This window comes from Tamandua tetradactyla, chromosome 2 (assembly GCF_023851605.1).
Source record: "Tamandua tetradactyla isolate mTamTet1 chromosome 2, mTamTet1.pri, whole genome shotgun sequence".
In the NCBI taxonomy this organism is placed as follows: domain Eukaryota; kingdom Metazoa; phylum Chordata; class Mammalia; order Pilosa; family Myrmecophagidae; genus Tamandua; species Tamandua tetradactyla.
The window spans coordinates 60,657,284-60,684,201 of NC_135328.1; the positions used below are offsets into that span (position 1 = coordinate 60,657,284).

Sequence of the window (26,918 nt, forward strand, 5' to 3'; positions counted from 1 at the left end):
TTCAGATATAGACCCTCTCATCTATGCACAACTGATCTTTGATAAGGTAGTCAAGCCAACTCACCTGGGACAGAATTGTCTCTTCAATAAATGGTGCCTAGAGAACTAGATATTCATATGCAAAAGAATGAAAGAGGACCCATATCTCACATCCTATACAAAAATTAACTCAAAATGGATCAAAGATCTAAACATTAGATCTAAGACCATAAAACTGTTAGAAGAAAATGTAGGGAAATATCTTATAAATCTTATACTAGGAGGCGGTTTCCTAGACCTTACACTCAAAGCATGAGCACTGAAGAAATAAATAAATAAATAATGGGAGCTCCTCAAAATTAAACACTTTGGCACATCAAAGAACTTTGTAAAGAAAGTAAAAAGACAGCCTACACAATGGGAGACAATATTTGGAAACGATATATCAGCTAAAGGTCTAGTATCCAGAATTTATAAAGAGATTGTTCAACTCAACAACAAAAAGACAGTCAATCCAATTACAAAATGGGCAAAAGACTTAAACAGACACTTCTCTGAAGAGGAAATACAAATGGCCAAAAGGCACATGAAGAGATGCTCAACTTCCCTGGCTATTAGAGAAATGCAAATCAAAACCACAATGAGCTATCATCTCACACCCACCAGAATGGCCATTATCAATAAAACAGAAAATGACAAGTGCTGGAGAGGATGTGGAGAAAGAGGCACACTTATCCACTGTTGGTGGGAATGTCAAATGGTACAACCGCTGCGGAAGGCAGCATGGTGGTTCCTCAAAAAGCTAAATATAGAATTGCCATATGACCCGGCAATACCATTGCTAGGTATCTACTCAGAGGACATGAGGGCAAGGATACAAACGGACATTTGCACACCAGTGTTTATAGCAGTATTATTTACAATTCCCAAGAGATGGAAACAGCCAAAATGTCCATCAATAGAAGAGTGGCTAAACAAACTGTGGTATATACATACAATGGAATATTATGCAGCCATTATAAGACAGAATAAAGTTATGAAGTATGTAGCAACATGGATGGAACTTGAGGACATTATGCTGAGTGAGATTAGCCAAAAACAAAAGGACAAATACTGTATGGTCTCACTGATATGAACTGACATTAATGAATAAACTTGGAGAATTTCATTCGTAACAGAGACCATCAGGAGATAGAAATAGGGTAACATAGTGGGTAATTGGAGCTGAAGGGATACAGATTGTGCAACAGGACTGAATATAAAAATTCAGAAATGAACAGCACTACCTAACTGTAATACAATTATGTTAAAACAGTGAATGAAGCTGCATGTGAGAATGATAGAGGGCAGAGGGCTCGGGGCGCAAATGAAATCAGAAAGATCAACGATAAAGACTGAGTTGGTATAATCTAGGAATGCCTTGAGTGTATAATGATCGTGACTAAATATACAAATTAAAAAAATGTTTTGCATGAGGAAGAACAAAGGAATGTCATTACTGCAGGGTGCTGAAAATACATGGTAATTGATATTTAAAATTTTTAACTTATGTGTGAGACTAAAGCAAAAATGTTTACTTGGTACAAATTTATGTTCTGACTAGTGCATTTCCTAATATAACTTATGTAGACAGCTTAACTGAACACCATAAGTACATGGAACCTTGAGTAGGACATGAGATTTTGTTGGTTTGTCCAGAGTGATGCCCCGATAAATTCCAGAGTGATTTGAACAGTGAATAAAAACGTATTTGGAAAGTCCCCTTCGGGGAATGGTGAGAAAGGGGGAAAATTCAATTTCGCCAAGTTGAATTCTTGATATTCTCACAAGCAGTGTGGACAACCAAAGCTATAGGCTGAGACCCCAATCTTGGGGTTTGTTCATATGAAACTTAACCACACAAAGGATAGGCTAAGCCTATTTAAAATTAGGCCTAAGAGTCACCCCCAAGAGAACGTCTTTTGTTGCTCAGATGTGGCCTCTCTCCCCAGCCAACACAACAAGCAAACTCACCACCTTCCCCCTGTCTACGTGGGACATGACTCTCAGGAGAGTGGACCTTCCTGGCAACGTGGGACAGAAATCCTAGAATGAGCTAAGACTCAGCATCAAGGGATTGAGAAAACTCCTAGAATGAACTGAGACTCAGCATCAGGGGATTGAGAAAACCTTCTCGACCAAAACGGGGAAGAGTGAAAGGAGACAAAATAAAGTTTCAATAGCTGAGACATTCCAAACAGAGTCGAGAGGTTATCCTATACGTTATTTTTACACATTAAATAGATATTACCTTGTTAGTCAAGACGTAGTGAGAGGCTGGAGGAAACTACCTGAAAATGTGGAGCTGTGTTCCAGTAGCCATGTTTCTTGAAGATGGTTGTATAATGACATAGCTTTCACAATGTGACTGTGTGATTGTGAAAACCTTGTGTCTGATGCTCCTTTTATCTGCCTTATCAACAGATGAGTAAAACATATGGAATAAAGATGAATAATAGGGGGAACAAATGTTAAAATAAATTTAGATTGAAATGCTGGTGATCAGTGAGGGAGAGGGGTGGGTGGTATGGTATGTATGAATTTTTTTCTGTTTTCTTTTTATTTCTTTTTCTGAATAGATGCAAATGTTCCAAGAAATGATCACAATGATGAATATGCAACCATGTGATGAAATTGTGAATTACTGATTATGTATGTAGAACGGAATGATCAAAAGTTAGAATGTTTGCATTTGTTTCATGTTTTTTGGTATTTTTAAAAAAATTTAAAAATAAAAAAAATATGAGAATGGCAAAGTGAATATTAAGACACTGCCACATAACACACAAGGGAAAAGGAAAAAAGGAGAAAAGGAGACAGGAAACCAGCAATGGAGCTGCCAATAATAAAAGGAAAAGGTAGAAGGAAAAGGAAAAAAGAGCAGAAAGCATGCAAAAAGTTGACAAGGCCGTAGCTAATAAAATCCACGTGTAAAAGATCAAGGGGCAAAATTCACACAGTATCTTAAGGTGGGAGACAGGAAAGAAAATTCACACAAACAAAAACAGGGTTGAAAGAGGAAATGCTATGGTAAACTGGAAAACAAACACATAAATAAGGCTAGTTACCCTGATGAGTTGCTGCAGAAGTTCCCCGTGTTTCATACACTGGGAACAACTTTAACAGTAAGTGATTATTATAGCCAATTGGAAGTGGAAAGAAAGCAGGAATGCTAAATTCAAAGACCATAGCCAGAATTATGATATGTCAACATAGCAGGTCAGGAAGAGATTTGTGTAAATAGTTCACAAGTAACACCACATGTGTAAGGAATGGAACAAGTAGACTCACCCTAATGTCATTATGAGAAAAAGAATGAATAAGACTTATAATCCTGTGAAAGAGGGAAACAGTGAGACATTTGACACCAGTGGCCTCTTTCTTCTTGAAGTCCAGTTCTCCTTTGGCTTCCATGACACTACTGTCTCCTGGCTCTCCTTCTTCCTCTCTGCTTATTCCTTACCTTTTGGCTCCTCCTTAAATGCTAGGGCTCCCCAGGCTCTATCCCAGGTCCCTCTCTCCTTAAGCAATCTCATCTAAGCCTATGGTTTCAAGTGACCACAATATTTCTCCAATCCAGACTTCTTCTCCTAAGTGCAAGGTTCATATTTCTAACTATCTTCTTTAGTACCTCTTTTCCTACCTGTCCTATAAGAACCTCAAATGTAAGCTTGTCCATAACTGATCTGATCTTATGTTAATTGCTACCCTAATGAATGGCACACAAGCCGCCCAATCATTCAAGACAATGCTTTTGGCTCGACCTCCTTAACGTTTTCTGTCATCCTTTTCTCTCTATCCCATCTGCTACTGCCTTAACCCAAGCCCTCATAATCTCAGACTTTATCTTTACAATAAAGCTTTCTAAATGGTATTCTAAGAAACAATATATTAAAAGTCCAGAGGATTAGAATGTTTCCTTGCAAATATAATAATTATCCCTATATCTCTGTGAACTGCATTACAAAGCCTGAAGAACAATTTCACATACATTTTCTCATTTGACCTCTGACCTCATCCCCAAAACAAATATAACCTTATGAGAAAGGTGGACCTTTACAGATAAGAAAACTAACATTCGAAAAAGCTAAATCATTTGTCCAGTCTTTCAGAATGAAACTCTATACTTCTCTCCCCACTTCTAGAACAGGAAAATAATTCCTAAACTCAGAAGGAAAAAAAAAAGAAAAAAGGAACTATCCAGCTTTCAGAGACAGAGCCTACAATCATAATATACTAAACATTGCATAATATGTTAATGTTTACTCATTTTTATTAATTAGATGAATGTAGGACATTTTACCCCATAAAGCAAAAGTGACTGTAAGCATAGAAATCTTCATCTTCTAAAGCAGGTGTGCTGGTTTAAAAGGAAGTATGCCCCCTAGAAAAGCCACGTTTTAATCAAAATCCCATTTCATAAAGGTAGAATAATCCCTATTCAATACTGTGTGTTTGAAACTGTAATCAGATGATCTCCCTGGATGATGTGATTTAGTGAAGAGTGGTTGTTAAACTGGATTAGGTGATGACATGTCTCCACCCATTTGAGTGGGTCTTGATTGGTCTACTGGAGCCTTAAAAAAGAGGAAACATTTTGGAGAATGAAAGATTCAGAGAGAGCAGAGAATGCTGCAGCACCACAAAGCACAGTCCACCAGCCTCTGATACAGAAGAAGGAAAATGCCTCCAGGGGAGCTTCATGAAATGGAAGCCAGGAGAGAAAGCTAGCAGATAATGCCGTGTTCGCCATGTGCCCTTCCAGATGAGAGACAAGCCTGACTGTGTTCGCCATGTGCCTTCTCACTTGAGAGAAAAACCCTGAACTTCATCGGCCTTCTTGAACCAAGGTATCTTTCCCTGGATGGATACCTTTGATTGGACATTTTTATAGACTTGCTTTAACGGGGACATTTTCTCAGCCTTCAAACTATAAATGAGCAACTTATTAAATTCCTCTTTTTAAAAGCCATTCCATTTCTGGTATATTGCATTCTGGCAGCTAGCAAACTAGAACAGCAGTCATCTTCGATACACACAAATACATATTCATATATATATAATCACACTCCTTCAAGGAGCCTTCTGAGAATCAAAGAAAGATTAAGTTATGTTTAATATCATGCTAAGTATGTTGTACCATATCCTAATTCTAACAACCGAGAAAATCTCATTAGGTAATATTTTTTACCCTACAAATTGATTAGGAATTTATTGCATCTGTAAGAATAGAATACGAATCTGTAAGAGAACAAAACTACAGAAGTATTTCATCTACCACACACTTCACTTCTTCCTGTAACTCTGAAGTTTCAATAAGAATATTTGCTAATTTTAACATAATTTTCACATCTTATACATACACAAAAACGGTCAGTTCTAGTTGTTTGATCCAACACAACTGGATCAGTTGTGTAATGGGTAGACTGTGGAATGGGTAGACATGCTATAGCTACCCAACACTTACAACATGAAATCTTGTTCCCAGGAAGGCTGATCACCTCGAACTGCTACAGTTGTGCTCTTCACATTCTGTACTTTCAGGGTCACATATGTGTTAAATTTATCTTTTAAAAAATACAAAACAAAGATGTAATATTTAGCACTTAGACTGTCACCCATATTTCACAAAGCCCTTGAAATTAAGTAATTAAGTAAAATGATAGTATTATATGCAGAAGAAAAAATCAAATTATATATTGTACAAGATGACACCACTATAGAGTTGCAAAAAATTATAAAATACACTGTCTTCAAGAGTATAATCTAATACAGTATTCTGTTATTTTAAGAAATATATTTTTTATTTGATCCAATAGATATATCACATATAAACTGAAACAAAAGCTTCAAGAAACAATACATAAGATATATTGATATTTCCTGTTCTAATTTATAACATTTGGAAATGTTAATTGTAACCCATTAAATTGATTTTATAGTCCACCATAATTTGGGAAAAAAATTAATCTAACCGATTTAGTAGAAAAAAAAATACATGTACATTTAGTAAAATATAAAAAGAGATAACTACCATAAAAGAACAAGAAAAAAGTGATAACACTTGCAGAAGAGGTAAGGGTTATCTCCAGCTGTTCACAAGGACAAGAATTAGAGGAAAAATTCTCATAAAAGAAGTTAATTTCAAGCTTAATCTATTCAGTTTGGCCTAAAGCCCAAGTTACATTAATGAATTAACGTATGATTTTAATAAATTAATAAATTAAAGTAAATTAAACTTCTGGATTATATGGAACTAGTGAAATTTTTCATTGCTTTTAGAGCACAGCAAATATGGGGGAAAGGGCATAAAAGAAGGCTGGCCTTACCTGGTGAACCCTGGAATTTGGCTCTTTTAACTGCAAAAAAACAAAGGACACATTAAGAATTTTTGCAAATTCATTTACTTAGCCAATTATTTCTTAATCACTTATTATGTGTCAAAGTTAGAGTTAGGATTAGATTTTTAAATCTAAACTTAACAAGAGAAAAGCTAGAATTTCTCATCAAAGCTTGAAAGGCAGAGAGTTAAAAGGGCCCTTAAAGGTCACCCAATCTAATCTCACACCTAACACAAAAATCTCTCTCACAGCCTCCTGACAATGAGTAGAGGGAGAGCTAAATTACTCCCAGGGGCAGCCAAACAGTTTCACGCTTGATATCTTCCTAAGGATTAAGTCACAAACGGTTCTTATTCAAAACACATTACAGAAACTCCCTCCATTCTGTTTATATCAAAGGAACTGCAAAACTGCCACATCTAAACAAAAAGTTTTAAAACAAAAGAACCAACTTCTTTCTGGAAATAAGCAGCTATCAAGAGGACAGTTGAAAAAAGGGAAAATATGGGTTTATCTAATTTATTAATAGATGCAGAAATTCTAGGTAAAATATTGCCACAATGATTCGGTCATTATGTTAAACATGTACATATCAATATCAAGTTGGATTTACCCCAGGAATAAAAGGATCATTTAACATTTGAATATCTATTAATATAACTCAAAATATTAACAAATTCTGAAAACTATAGGATTATTTCCATAAATACAGGTAAAGTATATAATTTAAAATGCATCACTCATTAATAATACAAACGATGAGAATGGAAAGAAACTTCATTAACTTGATAAAGGGAATTTCACAAACTCCACAGCAAATATCACCTTTTAATTTTTTATTAGAGAATTTTAGGTTTACAGAAAAATCATGCATAAAATACAGTATGCCCATATACCACCGTATTAATTATTAATGCCTTGCATTAGTGTGGAACATTTATTACAACCGGTAAAAGAACATTTTTATAATTATACTATTAACTATAGTCCATGGTTGACATGAGAGCTCACTGTTCACGTTATACAGACATAACACATATTTTTTTATTCTATTAACATATATACAATCTAAAATTTCTCCTTGTTAACACATTTAAATATATAATTCAGTGCTGTTAATTACGTAGACAACATTGTACTAACATCACCAGCATCCATTCCAAAACCTTTCCAAGAACCCAAACAGAAACTCTGTACAGTATTTAACGGTGAAACAACAGTAAAATTTACTACATTCTAGGCATTTTCTAAGCAATGTAAGTAATCCTCACAACAATCCTAAGAGGTAAATACTATTTATTATTTGCATTTGACAGATGAGGAAAGTAAGCATAGAGCTGTTAATTTTCTCAAGAGGTACTTAAGAAAGAGGTGAAAACTATGTGGATATACATTGGTGGCATGTGAATCAGTGCTGAAGGTTACTGAGGTGAGGAAGGGTGAACTGCGACAGAGCTGCACTGGCAGGATGTCACCAGCACCCATAAATGAAAATGCTTGGAGGATAGCATGCAAATTACAGAAAGAGGAGAAAGCCTGCATGATTAAATGAAAAAAAAAAAAGGAAACTGATTGAGGAAATAAGTAAATATACTGAGAATAATGAGAACCTGGTTTCCTACTACTGGAGAAGGTATTTACAAATATGGAAAGGGCAGAAGCTAGAAAGAAACCTGAGGTATAGAAGATATTGATATGAACTCGTTAATTTTTTTAATATATACATGTACAAAAAAAGAAATAGTTATTGATACATGTGCATGCATTTGTGTTTGTACGTATGTTTATATATACATAAATTTCTTAGCCTGCTTCCAGATCTCTCAGTAGACACCAACACCCTAGCAGCAATGAGCATACTACAATGCACATGATAAGCACCAACATCTTGGTTTGTAACATCATCATTCACAAATGGCTGACTCCAAGGCTGGGGAAGAAAGTGTAAGAAGAAGCTGGAACATCTTGTTGTGCCAGGAAAGTAAGGAAGTCTCAAGTATGATGGAACAAAAATACTAACAGCCAGGGAATCTAGATGGAGGAAATACAGGAGTTCTTTTACTATTACTTTTGATCAAGAAACTTACTATTTTCTAATTATAAAGCTAATTTAAAATTAAAGTCTTCAGATACTGAGCTGTTTGCATATAACATGGTCTTTCCCAGGAACTTTGGGTACTTGGGTGACACCTGAGACTCAGAGTTAGAGCTCTGGAACCATAAAAGGGAGCAGTAGCCTATACAGGAACTGATTAAAAAGTTGAAAATGGGATCAGATTTCCAACTAGAGATATGAATGAAGCTGGTCTGGATAGAACTAAGGTATTCTAGAAGACTAAGTAAAGGATGCTATTGTCCATATTTTAAAACTTCAACTTCTGGGTGACACTAGAGGGAGAAATGTTTATTTGGTGCAAAATTTTCATTTTGGGTAATTCATTTTCTAATTTAACTTTTATGGTCAGTTTAGTTGAATACCATAAGTACATGGAATCTTGAATAGGGACTGAGATTTTGTTGGTTTGTCCAAGTTAGTGTGTTGCCCCAATAAATTCCAAAGCAATTTGGGCAGTGAATAAAGAAGTATTGGCAAAGTCCCCTTGGGGAATGGGGGAAAGGAAGAAATATTCAGCTTCCCCAACTGGAGAATTTCTAATACTCTCACAAGCAATGGGGACAACCAAATCAATAGACCGAGCCTTCAATCTTGGAGTTCCCACCTATGAAACTTATTTCTGCAAAGGATAGGTTAAGCCTACTTCAAATTAGGCCTAAGAAAAAAGGGGGGGAAAAAGCCGATTGTGATGACAAAAAAAATACTTATTCTTTCTAGCCTCCTATATTCTGGATTAGCTAGAAGGAAAAATCTGGGAGATGATGGTATGGTAGCTCATGACAAACTCTAGCATCTGTCCTTAACTACTTGTTGAAGAGTGCTTTGAAAACTACTGCTTTTTAGTTTCTTTGCTTTGTATAGATGTTATATTATACAATAAAAAATGAAAATAAAAAAAAATTTTAATTCGGCCTAAGAGTCACCCCCAGAGAACCCCTTTTGTCGCTGAGATGTGGCCTCTCTCTCTCTAAGCCAACTCAGCATGTGAACTCACCGCCTTCCCTCCTATGTGGGTCATGACTCCCAGAGGTGTAAACCTCCTTGGCAACGTGGGACAGAAAACCTGGGCTAAGCCAGGACCCAGTATCAAGAGACTGAGAAAGCCTTCCTGATCAAAAGGGGAAGAGAGAAATGAGACAAAATAAAGTTTCAGTGGCTGAGAGATTTCAAACAGAGTCAGGAGGTTATCCTGGAGGTTATTCTTATGCATTATACAGATATCCCCTTTTAGTTTATGGTGTATTGGAGAGGCTAGAAGGAAGTACCTGAAATGGTTGAGCTGTGTTCCAGTAGCCTAGATTCTTTTTCTTTCTTTTCTTTTTTTGCATTGGCAGGCACAGGAATTGAACCTGGTTCTCCAGCATGGCAGGTGAGAATTCTGCCACTGAGCAACCATCGCACAGCCTCAGTAGCCTAGATTCTTGAAGACAACAGTATAAAGATATAAATAATGTTTACAATGTGACTGTGTGATTGTGAGAACCTTGTGTCTGATGCTCCTTATATCCAGGATACGGACAGATAAGTAAAAAATATTGATAAAAATAAATAAATACTAGGGGGAACAAAGAATAAAATAAACTGGGTAGATGGAAATCTAGTGGTCAGTGAGAGAAGGGGCAAAGTATATAGTATATATGAGTTTTTTCTTTTCTCTTTTTATTTCTTTTTCTGGAGTGATGCAAATGTTCTAAAAAATTATCATGGTGATGAACACACAACTATGTGATAATACTGTAAGCCACTGGGGAAAAAACTGACATCTTCAGAATCAAAGCTGGGAGGGGCTCCAGACAATACACAATTCCTCCACCTTATCATCTAATTCTATACTATTATCGTGTATAAAAAACAAAAAGGAGAAAGCAAGATGTGGAAAACAGAGATAGTCATGACTGAACACCTGGCTCTTCTAAAAAAGACTCTAGACCAACATGAAAGCCTTGGAAGTCAGGGCTAAGACAGAAAGCCCAGGCAGAGATTTGGCCCCAAGTTCCTTACAAGTAAAGGGAGAAATAAGGGAAAATACAACGATTGTACTTAAGACCTCAAAATAATTGCAATATCAGCACTTGAGTTACTCTGACCTTGCTGTATAACCAAATCCACAACTGGCACCCTTGAGATTACGGAAAATAATCCGATTCATCTCTGCATCCAGTGACCTGGTTTCCCAGGCACAGAGGATGGCTAACCTGCATGTTCTTGCTTATCCTACTCATGAAACAATCTCCAAAGCCTTGTGGTACTAGGTCCTTTATTTACAACTTTCCTGCTTCAGGATCTGATATATTAAAGAAGTGTATCAAAAGGGGGAAAAGAAGCATAATAAATAAGGTATCGGTGGCTAAGAAAGTTCAAATACAGTCAAGAGGCTACACTGGAGGTCATTCTTACACATGCTTCAAGACACTGCTACACGTCATAAATGGCCAAACCCCAACCAAGACTATTCCTGCCAACCCTAAAGAACACCTCCGGCATTATACAAGACTCTACAAAGGTTTCATGCACTAGGGTAACTTCCCAAAACCTACAACCTCCAGATGGGTCCTTGGACCAAATAAATCCTGAAATGAACAGGGGCCAGCCTTGCTAGAACATCAACTAGTTCCATCCCCCTATTCCATATTATCGACAACCCCTTCCAACATGAAAAGTTAGAATGGGCATAGCCCAAATAGAACTAAAAAGTGGGAGAAAGAGCAAAGGTGATGGTGGAGTTATACAGAGAAGGTCAGGCTTAACAAATGAGTATGTCTGCTGAATCATCATATTGATATTTCTTTGAGTCTCCAGTGCCTTAGAGCATCTAGAAATAAAAACCTAAAAGTGTGGAATTGTAACCCATACCAAACTCTGAAATCTGTTCTACAACTAATTGTTGCAATATACTTTGAAATTTATTGCTTTTATGTATATATGTTATCTAAAGAGAGAGAGGAATATTACAGAGAAGATAGGATTTAACAAATGAGTATGACTGCTGCACCATTATATTGATATTTCTGTTGGTCTCTAGTGTCTTGGACCAGCTAAAAGAAAAACAAAAAACTGTGGAACTGTAACCCATACCAAACTTTAAAATCTGTTCTATAACTACTTGTTAAAATGTACTTGGGAATTTACTGCTTTTTTGTATATATATATATATATATATATATTTCACAATTAAAAAATAAATATTGAAAAAAGTGTTCATTTTCAAATACAATAGTTACTATTTCCTTTTTATTTAAAAGCTAACATTAAGATAAGAATCATATACAATCGTACTGCCCTGCTTTCGATCTTGCACGTATATTTTACATAGTTGCAATTATTAATTTGCATAATTTCTTTATTATATTTTCACATTTATTAAACATTTGGATGATGTGAAAATGTGCTAACCATGACATGTGCTCACTGAATGACCATAAGAGTTTGACTCAGCTATTCTAACTAGCAAGATGTCCTTTCTTTCTCCTCTTTAATGAACAAGTCTATCAAAGCTGAACACTGTTCATGCAAAGAAAAAAAACAGAGTGAAAAATCATCCTCCTCTCAAGGGTATAGAAAATATTTTTCCATGTTTCTTCATAGTTTTTACAATTACCATTTTTAATTGGTTCCATCATGTTGTTGTTTTGCATGGGCAAGCACCTGGAATCGATGCCAGGTCTCCAGCACGGCAGACAAGAATTCTGCCACTGAGGCAACGTCGCACCGCCCTCCATCATGTTTTAAGTACAAAAATATATATTAAATCATTCTCCCCTAGGTTACACATTGAGGTCTTTCAGTTTTTGTTGTTTCTTTTTTTTTAAGTATGTCTTAGCCTAGTCATTTTTCTGATGGAAAATGAATTTTGGACCTTAAGAAAAAAATTATTTACCTTTGCTAAAAGTGAAGGATTTTCTTTGTAAGAGACATTTTACAGGACTTCTTGGAACCACACATTGTTTGAGAATACAACTCTGACTGTTTGCCTCTAGCCAAATTTTTACTGAAAAAAACAAGGACAAAAAAATAGGTGGAAACTTGCATTGGAATTGAAATTAATGGAGACCGCAAAATGTCAACAGGTTTTTGTAATTCCTGACAGACACTGTGCAGATGGGTCCAGTTTAAAACAGAATGCCCAAGACTAACTCACAAATTACCTTTCAGGAGCAAATGGCCTTCTTAAAAGTATGAAAAGGTAACACAAGACTTTATAAACAAACCCTAGTTTCAAAGGAAAAGTGCTAAAACCAGGACCAATGTAAGAAACCTCTGACCTATGGAAAGTTATTTAACAGCTGCAAACTAGCAGGATATAAGAAAAGTGGTGGCAGAAGCCCAGAGAGGCTTGGGGTGGAGAGTATTCTCACGGAAGCAGTGGGACCCTCTTCTGAAACAGTGAGGTAAAACCACCTAGAGAGCAAGTTGGTAGAACTGAGAACAACGTACTGGAAGGCCTAGGACACGGCAGGGGTGGCACAAACTGTAGACCACATTCTAGCGTGGCAAACTTGCTACACCAGGCAGACACAATCTCTAGGAAAAGGCAGAACTGTTATAGTACAAGGCAGGGGTGCTGCCATACCAGCTCTGAACCTGACCTCTCAACTCTGCCAGATAAAATCCTATCCAAAGACTTCTAGGAAGATGATGGAATAAGACAGGCTGAGTTCACCCTGCTCCAAGGAACAACTAGAAGAAATGACAGAAAACGACCAAGATAGCAGTTCCAAGGGTGTAAGTAACCTGAAAGGGTCTTCTACACCATCCAGGGAGGCCCTGGATGAAAAAGTTAAGGAACTGGGATGCAGAGAATGGGCAACGAGCTCCACTGGGATTCCACTGGGGACAAGAGGCCACACCCAAGAAAGTGCCTGCCTGTGCAGTGAGCTTGGGATGTCAGCCCCTTCAGTTTCATAGGTAGGAGTTCCCTTCAGGAACCCGGAAGCCATTAAACTTGCTTTCCCTGCTCATAAGAGGCAGCCAGTGTACAGAGCTTACCACTCCCCTTTCCATCCAGAGGTCCAGAGCCCTAGGAGCACACGGACAGCAGGGCAGGGATTAGGACAAAAACAAGCACGCTGGCCATCACCCATGCCCCTCACCCCTCACCCCACACATCTCATGCCCTACCCCACCCCACTCCGCACTCACTCCACACCTCACCCTGACCCATGCTGCCCACAGACCCCTACTCCCTGCCCTGCCCCACCAATGAACCCCTGCATCCCACCCTACCCAAGCCCCTGCATCCCCACCAAGCCCTGACCCACACCACATCCTGCCCTGTACTCCCAGTGCACCTTGTCCCATGCCCATGCTCCCATGCCGCACCCTGTACTCCACACCACACCTAGCCAGCAGGAATTTCCAAGCTGGCTGTGAACAGGGGCAGCTCACATACGGAGTCCCAAAGCCCAAGGTCATTCCAAGCAGGAGCCTGGGGGCCATCAGTCCCACCAGGCCCACAAGAGGAAACTCCTTTGAGGTGTACACTACCCATCCCCCAGCCCCAGCAGTTGATGGATTTCAGCAAACTCCAGGACCAGCGGACCTGGCTGGAATTGCATCAGGTCTCCATCCAGCTCACCCAGCAGCCGCAGTCAGGGAGAGGAAGGCCTGAGAAGAGGAGGCCCAAGAGCACCACCTGGTGGGAAGAAATGGAGAGTGCAGTCTGGCAAACTGCCTAACTTGAAACAGATCCTCAAGCAGACACACATCCCCTCCATGAAGTCCAATCCTTGGTTTGGTGAAGAATTACTGGCAAACCAAGTGCAAAAGGAGGTCAACACAAACCCAATCAAATGCAAAACTTACATGACTGAGGGAAATCAACTTTCAAAATAACCCTATGAAGATAATCAAATACCTCGAAGCTAAGAGAAAATCACAAAGTATATGAAGAGCAGGCAGATACGGCTAAACAAATGCCCAAATTAAATCTCCAAAGGAGACACAGGCTTTGGAAAAACTATTTGAAGATGTTCATACAACTCTCTTAAATATATTTAATGGGTTGGCTAATGACATAAAGGATATCAAGAAGACATCAGACGAGCATAAAGAAGAATTGAAAGAATAAGTAGAAAAACAGCAGATATCACAAAGTTGAAAGATGCTGCAGACCAAATTAAAACCATACTAGAGACACAGAACAGCAGATCTAAAAAAGGTAGAAGAAAGAATAAGCAAACTAGAGGACAGGACAATTGAATTTGAATGCACAAAGGAACAAATGGCAAAAAAAGGTAGAAAGATTTTAATTGAGTCCCAGGGAAAGGATGGACAACACAAAGTGCACAAATATAAGAATCATCAGTATCCCAAAAGGAGAAGAGAAAAGTAAAGGGCTAGGCAAAGGTGCAAGTGTACTTCAGTGGTAGAATTCTCACCTGCCATGTGGGAGACCTGGGTTCAATTCCTGGTCTATGCACTTCCCCAAAAACAAACAAACAAAAAATTCAAATAATGGTGCTGCAATAACGGCATACTCACATGGAAAACTAATGAAATGTGACCCCATCATACAGCATACAAAAAAAAAGTAAAGGGCTAGGAAGATTAACTGAGGATACAATTGGGAAAAACTTCACAACCATTTTAAAAGACATAAATATGCAAATCAAAGAAAGCCAACAAACCCCAAATAGAATAAATCCAACTAGGCTACTCCAAGACACTTACTAATCAAACTGTCAAATGCTGAAGAGAAGTAGAAAGTTCTGAAAGCAGCAAGAGAAAAGCAACTCACCACATGCAAGGGAAACCACATAAAATCGAGCTCAGACTACTCAACAGGCACCATGGAGGCAAGAAGACAGTGGTGTGATATATTTAAGACCCTGAAAGAAAAAAACTTGCCAGTCAATAATTCCTGTTTCAGCCAAATTGTCCTCCAAACGTGAGGGAAAAGATTAAAATTTTCACAGACAGACAAAGGCTGGGAGAATCTGTCAACAAGAGACTGGCCCTGCAAGAAATACTAAAAGGAATCCTCTTGGCTGAAGAAACAGAGAAGTGAGAGAGGTCTGGGGGAGAGTCTCGGTTGGCGTGCAAGTCGTTCATCCCCCAGTCCCAGGGTTGGGAGATATCAGCCCTTGCCGGCCCAGCAACCCTGGCTGGAGTCCCGATTTCAAATCTTAGATGTGGGAGGGAAACAGGTGTTAAAGCTTGTTCAGAAAGTACTAAAGGACATCATGAAGATACTGGGGAAATATAAAGAAGAGACAGATATGGCTCAGCCAAATGACCAAGATAATTATCCGTGGGGACTCAGAACAACTAATAAAGTTGTTCATAACAATATGAAAGATATCAAGAGATTACTTGAGGAGCATGAAAAGAATTTGAAAGAATAAACAGAAAAATATTAGACATCACAGAGATGAAAGATACAATAGACCAAATTAAAAACACATTAGAGGGCGGGCCACGGTGGCTCAGCAGGTAGGAATGCTTGCCTGCGATGGCCAGAGGACCCGGGTTCAATTCCCGGTGCCTGCCCATGTAAAAAAAAACATATTAGAGACTTACAATAGTAGATTTCAAGAAAAAATAAGAAAATTAGAAGATAAGACAAATGAAATTGAATGTTCAGATGAATAAATGGCAAGCAAGATGGAAAAAATGTAACTTGATTTCAGGGAAATGATAAACAACATGAAGCTAGCAAAAATAAAAATTCTTGGTGTCCCATAGGGAGAAGAAAAGAACAAAAGGATAGGAAGATTAGTTGAAGATATAATGGGGGGTATCTTCTTAACCCTTATAAAAGATATAAACATCCAAACCAAATAAGCCCAATGAATCCCAAAACAGAACAAATCCAAATAAGCTTACTCTAAGAAATTTTTTTTTTTTTTTTTTTTTTTTTTAAAGAGAGGGAGGAAAGGAAGGAAAGAAGGATGGAAGGAGGGAAGGGAGGAAGAAAGGGAAACATTTTTAAACATTTTCTTGTTTTATTATATTTTGTTTGTTTGTTTGTTTTTTTACATGGGCTGGGGCCGGGAATCGAACCGGGGTCCTCCGGCACGGCAGGCAAGCACTCTTGCCCGCTGAGCCACCGCGGCCCGCCTACTCTAAGAAATTTATTTATCAGAATGTCAAATCTCGAAGAGAAGCAAAAAGTCATGAAAATAGCAGAGAAAAGAGATTTATTACATACAAGGAAAACTAAATAAGACTGAGCCCAGATTACTCCATAGGTTCCATGGAGGTGAGAAGGCAGTAATATATTTAAGATTCTGAATGAGAAAGACTCCCAGCCAAGAATTCGTTGGCTGCAAAAGTTGCAAAGTTTTTCCAAAGTTGGCAACGTTGCCCTGTAAAATGATGGAGAGATTAAAATTTTCACAGACAAACAATGGCTGCAAGAATTTGCCAACAAAAGATCTCTTGAAAGAAATATTAAAGATAGCTCTGTTGACTGAAAAAAGACTATTGAGGGAGGTCTGAAGGAGGATACAGAACTGAAGAGTATTTGAAAGGGTAATGTAAAGCATATACAGTGAGAGTGGGAAAATAATATAGAGATCAGACAAAAACTATAGGATAAGATGCTAGGCCCAAGAACTGCTTTTACAGCAGTAAATTAGAATGTTAATGGACTAAACTCACTAATTAAAGGACGTAGATAGAATGTATTAAGCAATATGATCTATCCATACGCTGCTCATAAGACACTTATCCTAGACAAACACACAAAGTGTAAGGATGGAAATAAAGGATCTATGTAAGCTGTAACCAAAAGAAAGCACGAGTAGCTATAGTAATATCAGATAAACTAGATTTTAAATGTTATGATATCATAAGAGATAAGATTTTTATATATTAATTGTAAAAAAAAGATACAAATTGGTAGAATGGATTAAGAAATTTGATCCATCCATATGCTGCTTATAAGAGACTCATCTTAGACACAAAGATACAAATAGATTTGAAAGTGAAAGGATAGAAAAAGAGGTTCCACACAAGCTTTAACCAAAAGAAAGCAGAAGTACCCACACTAAGAGACAAGGAAAGATACCACATATTAATAAAAGGGACCAATTCACCAAGAAGAAACAACAATTATAAATCTTTATGCTTCCAATCAAGGACCTCCAAAGCACAGGAGGCAAACACTGGCAAAACTCAAGAAAGCAATAGACATTCCTACAAAATAGCAGAAGATTTCAATGTACCACTCTCCTCTACAGATAGAACAACCAGACAGAGGATGAACAAGAAAACAGACAACTTAAACAATTTCATAAGTGAATTATACTTAACAGTGCTCATGGAACATTCTCCAGGATAGATCATATGCTGGGGCACAAAACAGGTCTTATACAATTTAAAAGACTGAAATTATTCAAAACACTTAGTCTGATCACAATGGAATGAAGATGGAAATTAATAACCACCAAAGAATCACATGGAGATTAAATGATGCACTCAATCAGTGGATCAAAGAAAAAATGCTAGATAAATAGGTAAATATCTGGAGATGAAAGAAACTGAGAATATAATATATCAGAACTTACAGGATGTTGCAAAGGCAATGCTGAGAGGGAAATTTATTGCCCTAAATGCCTATAATAAAAAAGAAGAAAGAGCAAAAACCAAGGACTTACCAGCTCATCTGGAGGAACTAGAGAAAGAACAACAAAATAATTTCAAAGCAAACAGAAGAGAAATAACAAAGATCAAAGCAGAAATAAATTTGGGGAACAACAACAAAAATAACAGAAAGAATCAACAAAACCAAAAGTTGGTTCTTTGAGAAAATCTATAAAATTAATGGACTCCTGGGTAGGCCATGGTGGCTCAGCAGGCAAGAATGCTTGCCTGCCATGCCAGAGGACCCGGGTTCGATTCCCAGTGCCTACCCACGTAAAAAAAATTAAAATTAAAAAAAAAAAATTAATGGACTCCTGTTAGGCTGAGAAAGGAAAAAAGAGAGAGGATGCAAATAAACAAAATCAGAAATGCGAGGGGATTCGTTACCACAGACCCTATAGGAAAAAAAAAAACAAAAAAACATGAGAGGATACTATGAACAACTGTAAGCCAACAAACTACACAATTTAGATTAAATGGACAAATTCCTAGAAACACATGAACAACCTACAACTACCTTGAGAAGAAATAGCAGATCTCAGCAAACCAATCACAAGTAAAGACATTCATTCAATCAGTCATCAAAAATCTTCCTACAAAGAAAAGCCCCACACCAGATGACATCAGAGGAGAATTTTACTAAATATTCCAAAAAGAACTAACACCAATCCTCTTCAAACTCTTCCATAAAACTAAGGAAAAGGGAATACCACTTAACTCATTTCATGAAGCTAACATTACTCTAATACCAAAACTGTATAAATACACTATAAGAAAGAAAAACTACAGGCCAATATCCTTAATGAACATAGATGCAAAAATTCTCAACAAAATACTAACAAATCAAATCCAATGACACATTAGAAGAATTATACACCATGACCAAGTGAGGTTTATACCAGGAATTCCAGGGTGGTTCAAAGCAAGGAAATCAATCAATTTACTACAAACCATTAACAAATCGAAAGGGGAAAATCACATGATCATCGACTGATGGTGAAAAAGCATTCGACAAAATTCCGTTTCCTTTTCTAATAAAAACACTTCAAAAGGTAGGAATCAAAGGAAACTTCCTCAATATGATAAAGGGCATGTATGAAAAACCACAGCCAGCATGGCACTCAGCAGGGAGAGACTGAACACCTTCCCCCTAAAACTGGGAACAAGACAAGGATGCCCTCTGTCACCAATGCTATTCAACAACATACTAGAAGTTCTTACTAGAGAAATAAGGCAAGAGAAAGAAATAAAAGGCATCCAAACCAGAAAGGAAGAAGTAAAACTTTCATTATTTGCAGATGATAATGCTGCTATACTTGGAAAAATTCTAAGAAATCGATGGCAAAGCTACTTGAGTTAATAAATTCAGCAAAGTGGTGGGATACAAGACTAATGTGCAAAAATCAGTAATGTTTCTATAAACAAGCAATGACCTGAGGAGGTAAATAAGGGAAAAATCCCATGGGAATAAACTTAACCAAGGATGTAAAGGACCTGTACACAGAAACTACAAAACATTGCAAAAAGAAATCAAAGACCATCTAAATAGGTGGAAAGACATTCTGTGCTCATGGACAGGAAGATTAAATGTAATTAAGATGGTAATTCAACCAAACTGATATAGATTAAACACAATACCAATCAAAATTCCAACAATCTACTTTGAAGACTTGGAAAAGCTAGTTATCAAATTCATTTGGAAGGGAAAGAGACCTCAAATAGCTAAAAATATCCTATAAAAGAAGAATGACATTCCAGCCAATCCTATTGAACACCTAAGGCAATTCTACAAAGGTTCCATATACTAGGGTAACTTTCTAGAAACGTACAACCTCCAGATGGGTCCCTGGACCAGTTTAAGTTCTGAAACTTAGAGGGCCCAGTCTTTTCAGAACATCAGCTAGTTCCATCTCCCTAACCCATATTATTGACAGCTCCTTCCAACATGAAAATGTCAAAATGGCCATAGCCCAAATACCCCTAAAGGGTGAGATAGAGAAAGATCAAAGGTGATGGTAGAGTTATACTGAGAAGGTAGGGTTTAACAAACGAGTATGACTGCTGAATCATTAAACTGATGTTTCTTTTTGTCTCTAGTATCATAGAGCAGCTAGAGGTAAAAACCTAAAATTGCAGAATTGTAACTCATACCAAACTCTGAAATCTGTTCTATGACTAATTGTTGTGCTGTGCTTTGAAATTTATTGCTTTTTTTTTGTATATATATTATTTTTCACACACAAAAAAGAGAAAAACAGTCGATTGTACTGACAAAAAAATATCTATTCCTTCTAGCCTCCTATATTTTGGAGCAGCTAGAAGGAAATCTCTGAGATGATGGTATGGTAGCCCATGACAAACTTGGGGATCTGTCCTGTAACTACTTATTGAAGAGTGCTTTGAAAACTATTGCTTTTTTCTTTTTCTGCTTTGTATATGTGTTATATTATACAATTTAAAAAGTTAAAAAAAAATAAAACTGAAATATTAAAACTCTTTCCAAATATGACAGGGGGAAAAAAAAGAAGAAGAATGAAGTGGGAGGACTAACATTTCTTGATTTTAAAGCTTGCTACAAAGCCACAGTGGTCAAAACAGCATGTCACTGGCACAAAGATAGAAATATTGACCGATGGAATTGAATCGAGAGTACAGAGAAAGACCACCAAATCTATGGTCAATTGATCTTCAACAAGGTCCCCAAATCCACCTGAACTGGGATTTTTAAAAAATGGCCATGGGAGAACTAGCTATCCATAGACAAAAGAATGAAAGAGGACCCTTACCAACACCTGATACAAAAATAACTCAAAGTGGATCAAAGATCTAAATATAAGCACAATACCATAAAAGTAACAGAAGATAATATAAGGAGACATCTTCAAGACCTAGTAATAGGCAATAGCTTCTTCAACTATAAACCCAAAGCAAAAGCAATGAAATAAGAAATAGACAAATGGGAACTCCACAAAATCCAAAGTTTCTGTGCCTCAAAGGACTTTATAAAAAAGGGGAAGACACAGCCAACTCAATGGAAGAATATATTTGGAAATCACATATCGGATAAAGGTTTGATATCCTGCGTATATAAAGAAATCATACAACTCTACAATGAAAGAACAAACAACCTAATTATAGAACGGGTTAAAGATATGAACAGACATTTTTCTGAAGAGCAAATACAGATGGCTAAAAAGTACATGAAGAGATGTTCATTTTCATTAGGGAAAATATAGATCAAGACAATAATGAGATACCACCTCAAACCTATAACAATGGCTGCTATTAAACCAGAGACCACAAATGTTGGAGAGGATGTGGAGAAATTGGAACAATTCCTCAGAACTGGCAGTTCCTCAGAAAACTAAATATCGAGTTGTCCTGTGAGCCAGCAAAACCACTTCTCAGTATATACCCAGAAGAGCTGAAAGCAGTGACACAAATGGAAAATGGCACACTGATGCTCATGGTAGCATTATTTGCAATTACCAAAAGATGGAAACAATCCAAGTGCCCATCAACAGACGAGTGGATAAACAAAATGTGGTATATACATACAAAGGAATATTATGCAGCAGTAAGACAAAAGTGACATCCTGAAGCATATGACAACATGGACAAATTTTGAGGATTTACTGCAGAGTGAAATAAGCCAAACCAAAGGATAGATACTGTACAGTTTCACATCTATGACCTTGGTAAGAGACACTTACAATAGAGAATATAGAGGACCTAGAGATACACAGAAGCTAGAGATGGGTGAACGGTTAGCTAATGAGGTTGAACTTAATGTAAGGGAATGGAGAGAAATGAAGGCAATTCTTCAGCAGATTTATAAGTAATATTGCCAAACTGAAGGCGAACATGATTGAAAGGGATATACAGAGCCAGGTATCCCATCAATTAACACTACAAATATAAATAAGCTCTTGTACGAACTACTTCAAAGGTATGAATCTTGTACAAAGAGGTTATAATATTTGGCTATAGGGGGGAAACTACTTCTGCATGCTATGGGCTATGTTTAATATGAATACAGTAACAGTACCTCAGCAATACCAGGTGTAAATAATTGGGAAGGGAAGGACAAGAGTGAAGGGGAGGTTTGGATTTTCTATTTGGTGAGGGTGTGTTTTATCGGTGATTTTTCTCTTGGAAGCAAGGAAAATTGTCAAAAAGTGAGGATGTTGATGATTACACCACTAAGTGAAGATAATGTGAGACATTCACTGCTGACTTTGGAAATAATCCATGATGCTCAATCTGCGGAGGTGACTCAAGGGGACACTAACTGAGAAGTAGAATGGCAAACTGTGGTGTACACATATGACAGACTAGTGTGCTACAACAGAAAGGAATGAAGTTGTGAAGCATGCAATGATGTGAGTGAATATGAAGGACATTATGTGATGCAAAATAAGCCAGAACCAAAAGAGCAAATGTTTTACGGTCTCATTTAGAAAACTGGGACCTAGATTGTAAGATCTTATAGCAGTCACCTTTAGTCTGGAACTGTAATTGTCATTTCTGATTTTAAGAGGCTGTGCTATATGTGTATAACCTGGTATTTTCCTGGAACTTTCTGTACCTGTGTGATGCCTAAGACTCAGAGTAGGAGTTCTGCAGGTCTGAAAGTTAGTATTGCGACATATCACAACTCTTAAAGAAATAGAAAAGGAGATCAGGCTTCAATTAGAGGAAAGAACGAAGATGATAAGGACTAAGGGAAATCACAATACAGGGGTAAAGAGAACATTGTCTATATTTTAGAAGTTCACCTATTCTATGAAACCCAAGGAAGAGAGGTTTATTTTGTCCAAAAACTAAATTTTCTGTAGCATGTAATCTAACTCAACCTGTCTGGATAGATCATTTAAACAACCCAAATCCCATGGAGCCCAGAATGAGAATAAAGGTTTGTAAATCTGTATAGCTTAATATAATGCCCAGATAGAGCCCAGAGGATGTTGAACAGATAGAAAAAGTACTCAGAGGACATGGGGGCAAAGACACAAATGGACATTTGCACACCAATGTTTACAGCAGCATTATTTACAATTCCCAAGAGATGGAAATAGCGCAAATGTCCATCAACAGATAAGTGGCTAAACAAGCTATGGTATATACATACGATGGAATGTTATGCAGCTGTAAGACAGAATAAAGTTATGAAGTACGTAACAACATGGATGGACCTTAAGGACATTATGCTGAGTGAGATTAGCCAGAAACAAAAGGACAAATACTGTATGGTCTCACTGATATGAACTGGCATTAGTGAATGAACTTGGAGAATTTCAGTTAAGAACAGAGGTCATCAGGAGATAGACATAGGGTAGATACTGAGTAATTGGAACTGAAGGGATACAGATTGTGCAACGGGACTGATGGTAAAAATTCAGAAATGGATAGCACAATACTACCTAACTATACTACAATAATGTTAAAGCACTGAATATGAAGCTGAATGTGAGAATAATAGAGGGAGGAGGAAATCAGAAGGAAAGATATATGATAAAGACTGAGATGGTATAATCTAGGAATGCCTAGCATGTATAATGATAGTGACTAATATATAAATTTTAAAATGTTTTTGCATGAGGAAGAACAAAGGAATGTCAATACTGCAGGCTGTTGAAAATGGATGGTAAGTAATATTTTAAAACTTTAACTTATGTGTGAGATTAAAGCAAAAAATGTTTATTTGGTACAATATTTATATCTTGACTAGTGCATTTCCTAATATAACTTATGTGGACAGCTTAAATGAATACCATAGCACATGGAACCTTGAGCAGGGCATGAGATTTTGTGGGTTTGTCCAGAGCAATGCCTCGATAAATCCCAGAAGGATCTGAACAGTGAATAAAAAAGTATTTGCAAAGTCCCCTTGAAGGAATGGTGAGAAAGGGGGAAAATTCAACCTCCCCAAGTGGAGAACTCTTGATATTTTCACAAGCAGTGGGGACAACCAAAGCAAGAGGCACAGCCCCCAATCTTGGGGTTTGTTCATATGAAACTTAACCACACAAAGGATAGGCTAAGCCTACTTAAAATTAGGCCTAAGAGTCACCCCCAAGAGAATCTCTTTTGTTGCTCAGATGTGACCTCTCTCTCCTAGCCAACACGACAAGCAAACTCACTGTCCTCCCCGTCTCTATGTGGGACATGACTCCCAGGGGTATGGACCTTCCTGGCAACATGGGCAGAAATCCTAGAATGAGCTGGGACTCAGCACCAAGGGATTGAGAAATACTTTCTCAACTGAAAGAGGGAAAAGAGGAATGAGACAAAATAAAATGTCAATGGCTGAGAGATTCCAAACCGAGTCCAGAGGTTGTCCTGGAGGATATTCTTACACATTAAATAGATATCACCTTTTTAGTTAACGTGTAACAGAGAGGCTGGAGGGAACTGCCTGAAAATGTACAGCTGTGTTCCAGCAGCCAAGTTTCTTGAAGATAATTGTATAATGATATAGTTTTCACAATGTGACTGTGTGATTACAAAAACCTTGTGTCTGATACTTCTTTTATCTACCTTATGGACAGATGAGTAAAACATATGGATTAAAAATAAATAAATAATAGGGGGAACAAATGTTAAAATAAATTTAGTAGATTGAAATGCTAGTGATCAATGAAAGGGAGGGGTGGGTGGGCCACGGTGGCTCAGCAGGTAAGAATGCTTGCCTGCCAAGCCCGAGGACCCGGGTTCGATTCCCGGTGCCTGCCCATGTGAAAAAAAAAAAAAGATAGAAAAGGAGGGGTAAGGGATATAGTATGTATGATTTTTTTTCTGTTTTCTTTTTATTTATTTTTCTGAATTGATGCAAATGTTCTAAGAAATGATCATGATGATGAATATGCAACTCTGTGATGAAAAAAAGAATGTTCATATTGTATGTTGATTGGTTTTATTAATAAAAGTGTTTTTAATGTAGCATTCAAATGATCATGGTGATGAATATACAACTATGCGACAATACTGTGAGTCATTAATTGTACACCATGTATGGAATGTTATATGTTAAGAACGTTTGTGTTTGTATATTGTTTCATCAATAAAAATATTTTTTTTAAAAATTGGCAAATACTTTTGCATCTTGAGGGATGCAAGAAAAAATATGGAACTATTAAACTTTACCACAGGGGAGAACCCAATACGGTCTCAAACATTAGGGACACCCCAGTCAGTAAGCTAAGCCTTTGATCTTGAGGCTTGCTCTTGTGAAACTGATTTATGTAGCAGAGAAGCTAAGCCTACCTACAGTTACCTATGCCTAAGAGTTACTTCCAGAGGACCTCTTTTGTTGCTCAGATGTGGCCTCTCTCTCTAAGCCCAATTCTGCAAGTAAAATCATTACCCTCCCCCTAGTGGACATGACATCCAGGGGTGAAAATCTCGCTGGCAACATGGGAAATGACTCCCAGAGAAGACCCTGGCCCTGGTACTGTAGGATCAACAATGCCTTCCTGACCAAAAGGGGGAAATGAATTGTAACAAATAAGGTATTAGTTCTGAAAGAGTTCAAATATAGCTGAGAGTTTACTCTGGAGGCTACTCTTACGCAAGATTAGAAAGACATTGCTACTTATCATGATTTGCCAAACCAAAATCAAAATTATTCCTGCCAACCCTAAAGAATGCCTAGGGCTTTATCTGAGATTCTAAAAGGTTCTATGAACTATGATTACTTTCCAGAAATCTACAATCTCCAGATGGGTTCCTAGGCCAGATAAGTCCTGAAATCCAGACGAGCCAGCCTCTCATATTATCAAAAGTGCTTTCCAACATGGAAAACTTAGAATGGGCATAGCTCAAATACCCCTAATGATTGGGAAAAGGATCAAAAGAAAAGGTGGAGTTAGAGAAGACAGAATTTAACAAATTAGTATAACTGCTCAATCATTATATCGATATTTCTTTTAGTCTCCAGTGTCTTGGAGCAGCCAGAAGGAAAAACCTATAATTGTGAACTGTTACCCATACCAAACTCTGAAATCTGTTTTATACCTAATCATTGCAGTGTGCTTTGAAATTTATTGCTTTTTTGTATATATGTTATTTTTCACACACACACAAAACTTCAGTTGACGGTTAGCAAATAATAATAATAATAATAATAATAATTCTGTGAGAACAATCTCAGTAAAGGGATCCCAAGACAATCTCTTTTTTGGAAACTTCACATTTTCCCAAATAAAAATCTCTTTACAACAATATTTGCTCTGGTAAACAGACAAAAAAATCCCTTACACAGTTAGAAATCTATAGGCCTTCAATATAAAATTGATTGATAGAACTTACAATAAAGAAATTTTGAATTCAGATGCCAATACTGTATCTAAATTATTAATGTGATTGGCTTTTTACCTCTATACCTTTTAAGGATCAATTATTATTTGTGCCCAGTCCTGGAGCACATGGATATATGTAAGAGTCAAGGTCACATCTAGTTGGCTCCATGAGACAATGGCCCTTTCTCTAGGACAGTATGAGACAATGGGACTGGCGGATGAAGGACTCAGAACGTTTTGGAATCCAAAAGCTGTCCGAATAACTCTACGCAACCTTCTCTGATATCAGTATTTAACAAAAAACTGTAACTCTCAGCTTTCTTATTTGGCTAGGGATCATCCATTTCTTCCCCACTAACTTTTGGGAGGTAGCATTGAAGCTTGCTTATGTTTTATCAATAGCGTGTAAGTCTGCGTCCTCTGTACAAAGGTAGAGGAACTCAAACATTACTTTTCATTGAGAGTAATCCAAATGTGTATTATATGCCAAGCATACTAGGCAGCAGAGGGATGCAGATTAAAAGATGGGTCTCAAAGTTATAGAGAATCAGATGTAGA

At 37.3% G+C, this 26,918-nt stretch overlaps 1 protein-coding gene across 5 annotated transcripts in view; it reads right to left on the reverse strand.

Annotated features, from left to right (window-relative positions):
- UNC13B (unc-13 homolog B) overlaps nucleotides 1-26,918 on the reverse strand; it is a 289,854-nt gene that overhangs the window by 212,596 nt on the left and 50,340 nt on the right. For all 5 annotated transcript variants that reach the window (XM_077147811.1, XM_077147810.1, XM_077147808.1 and 2 more), the window contains exons 2-3: nucleotides 6,348-6,377; nucleotides 5,486-5,585 (exon numbers count right to left, since the gene is read on the reverse strand). In XM_077147811.1, the coding sequence (XP_077003926.1) occupies nucleotides 5,486-5,585; nucleotides 6,348-6,377 (130 nt within the window). The remainder of the gene's footprint in view (nucleotides 1-5,485; nucleotides 5,586-6,347; nucleotides 6,378-26,918) is intronic.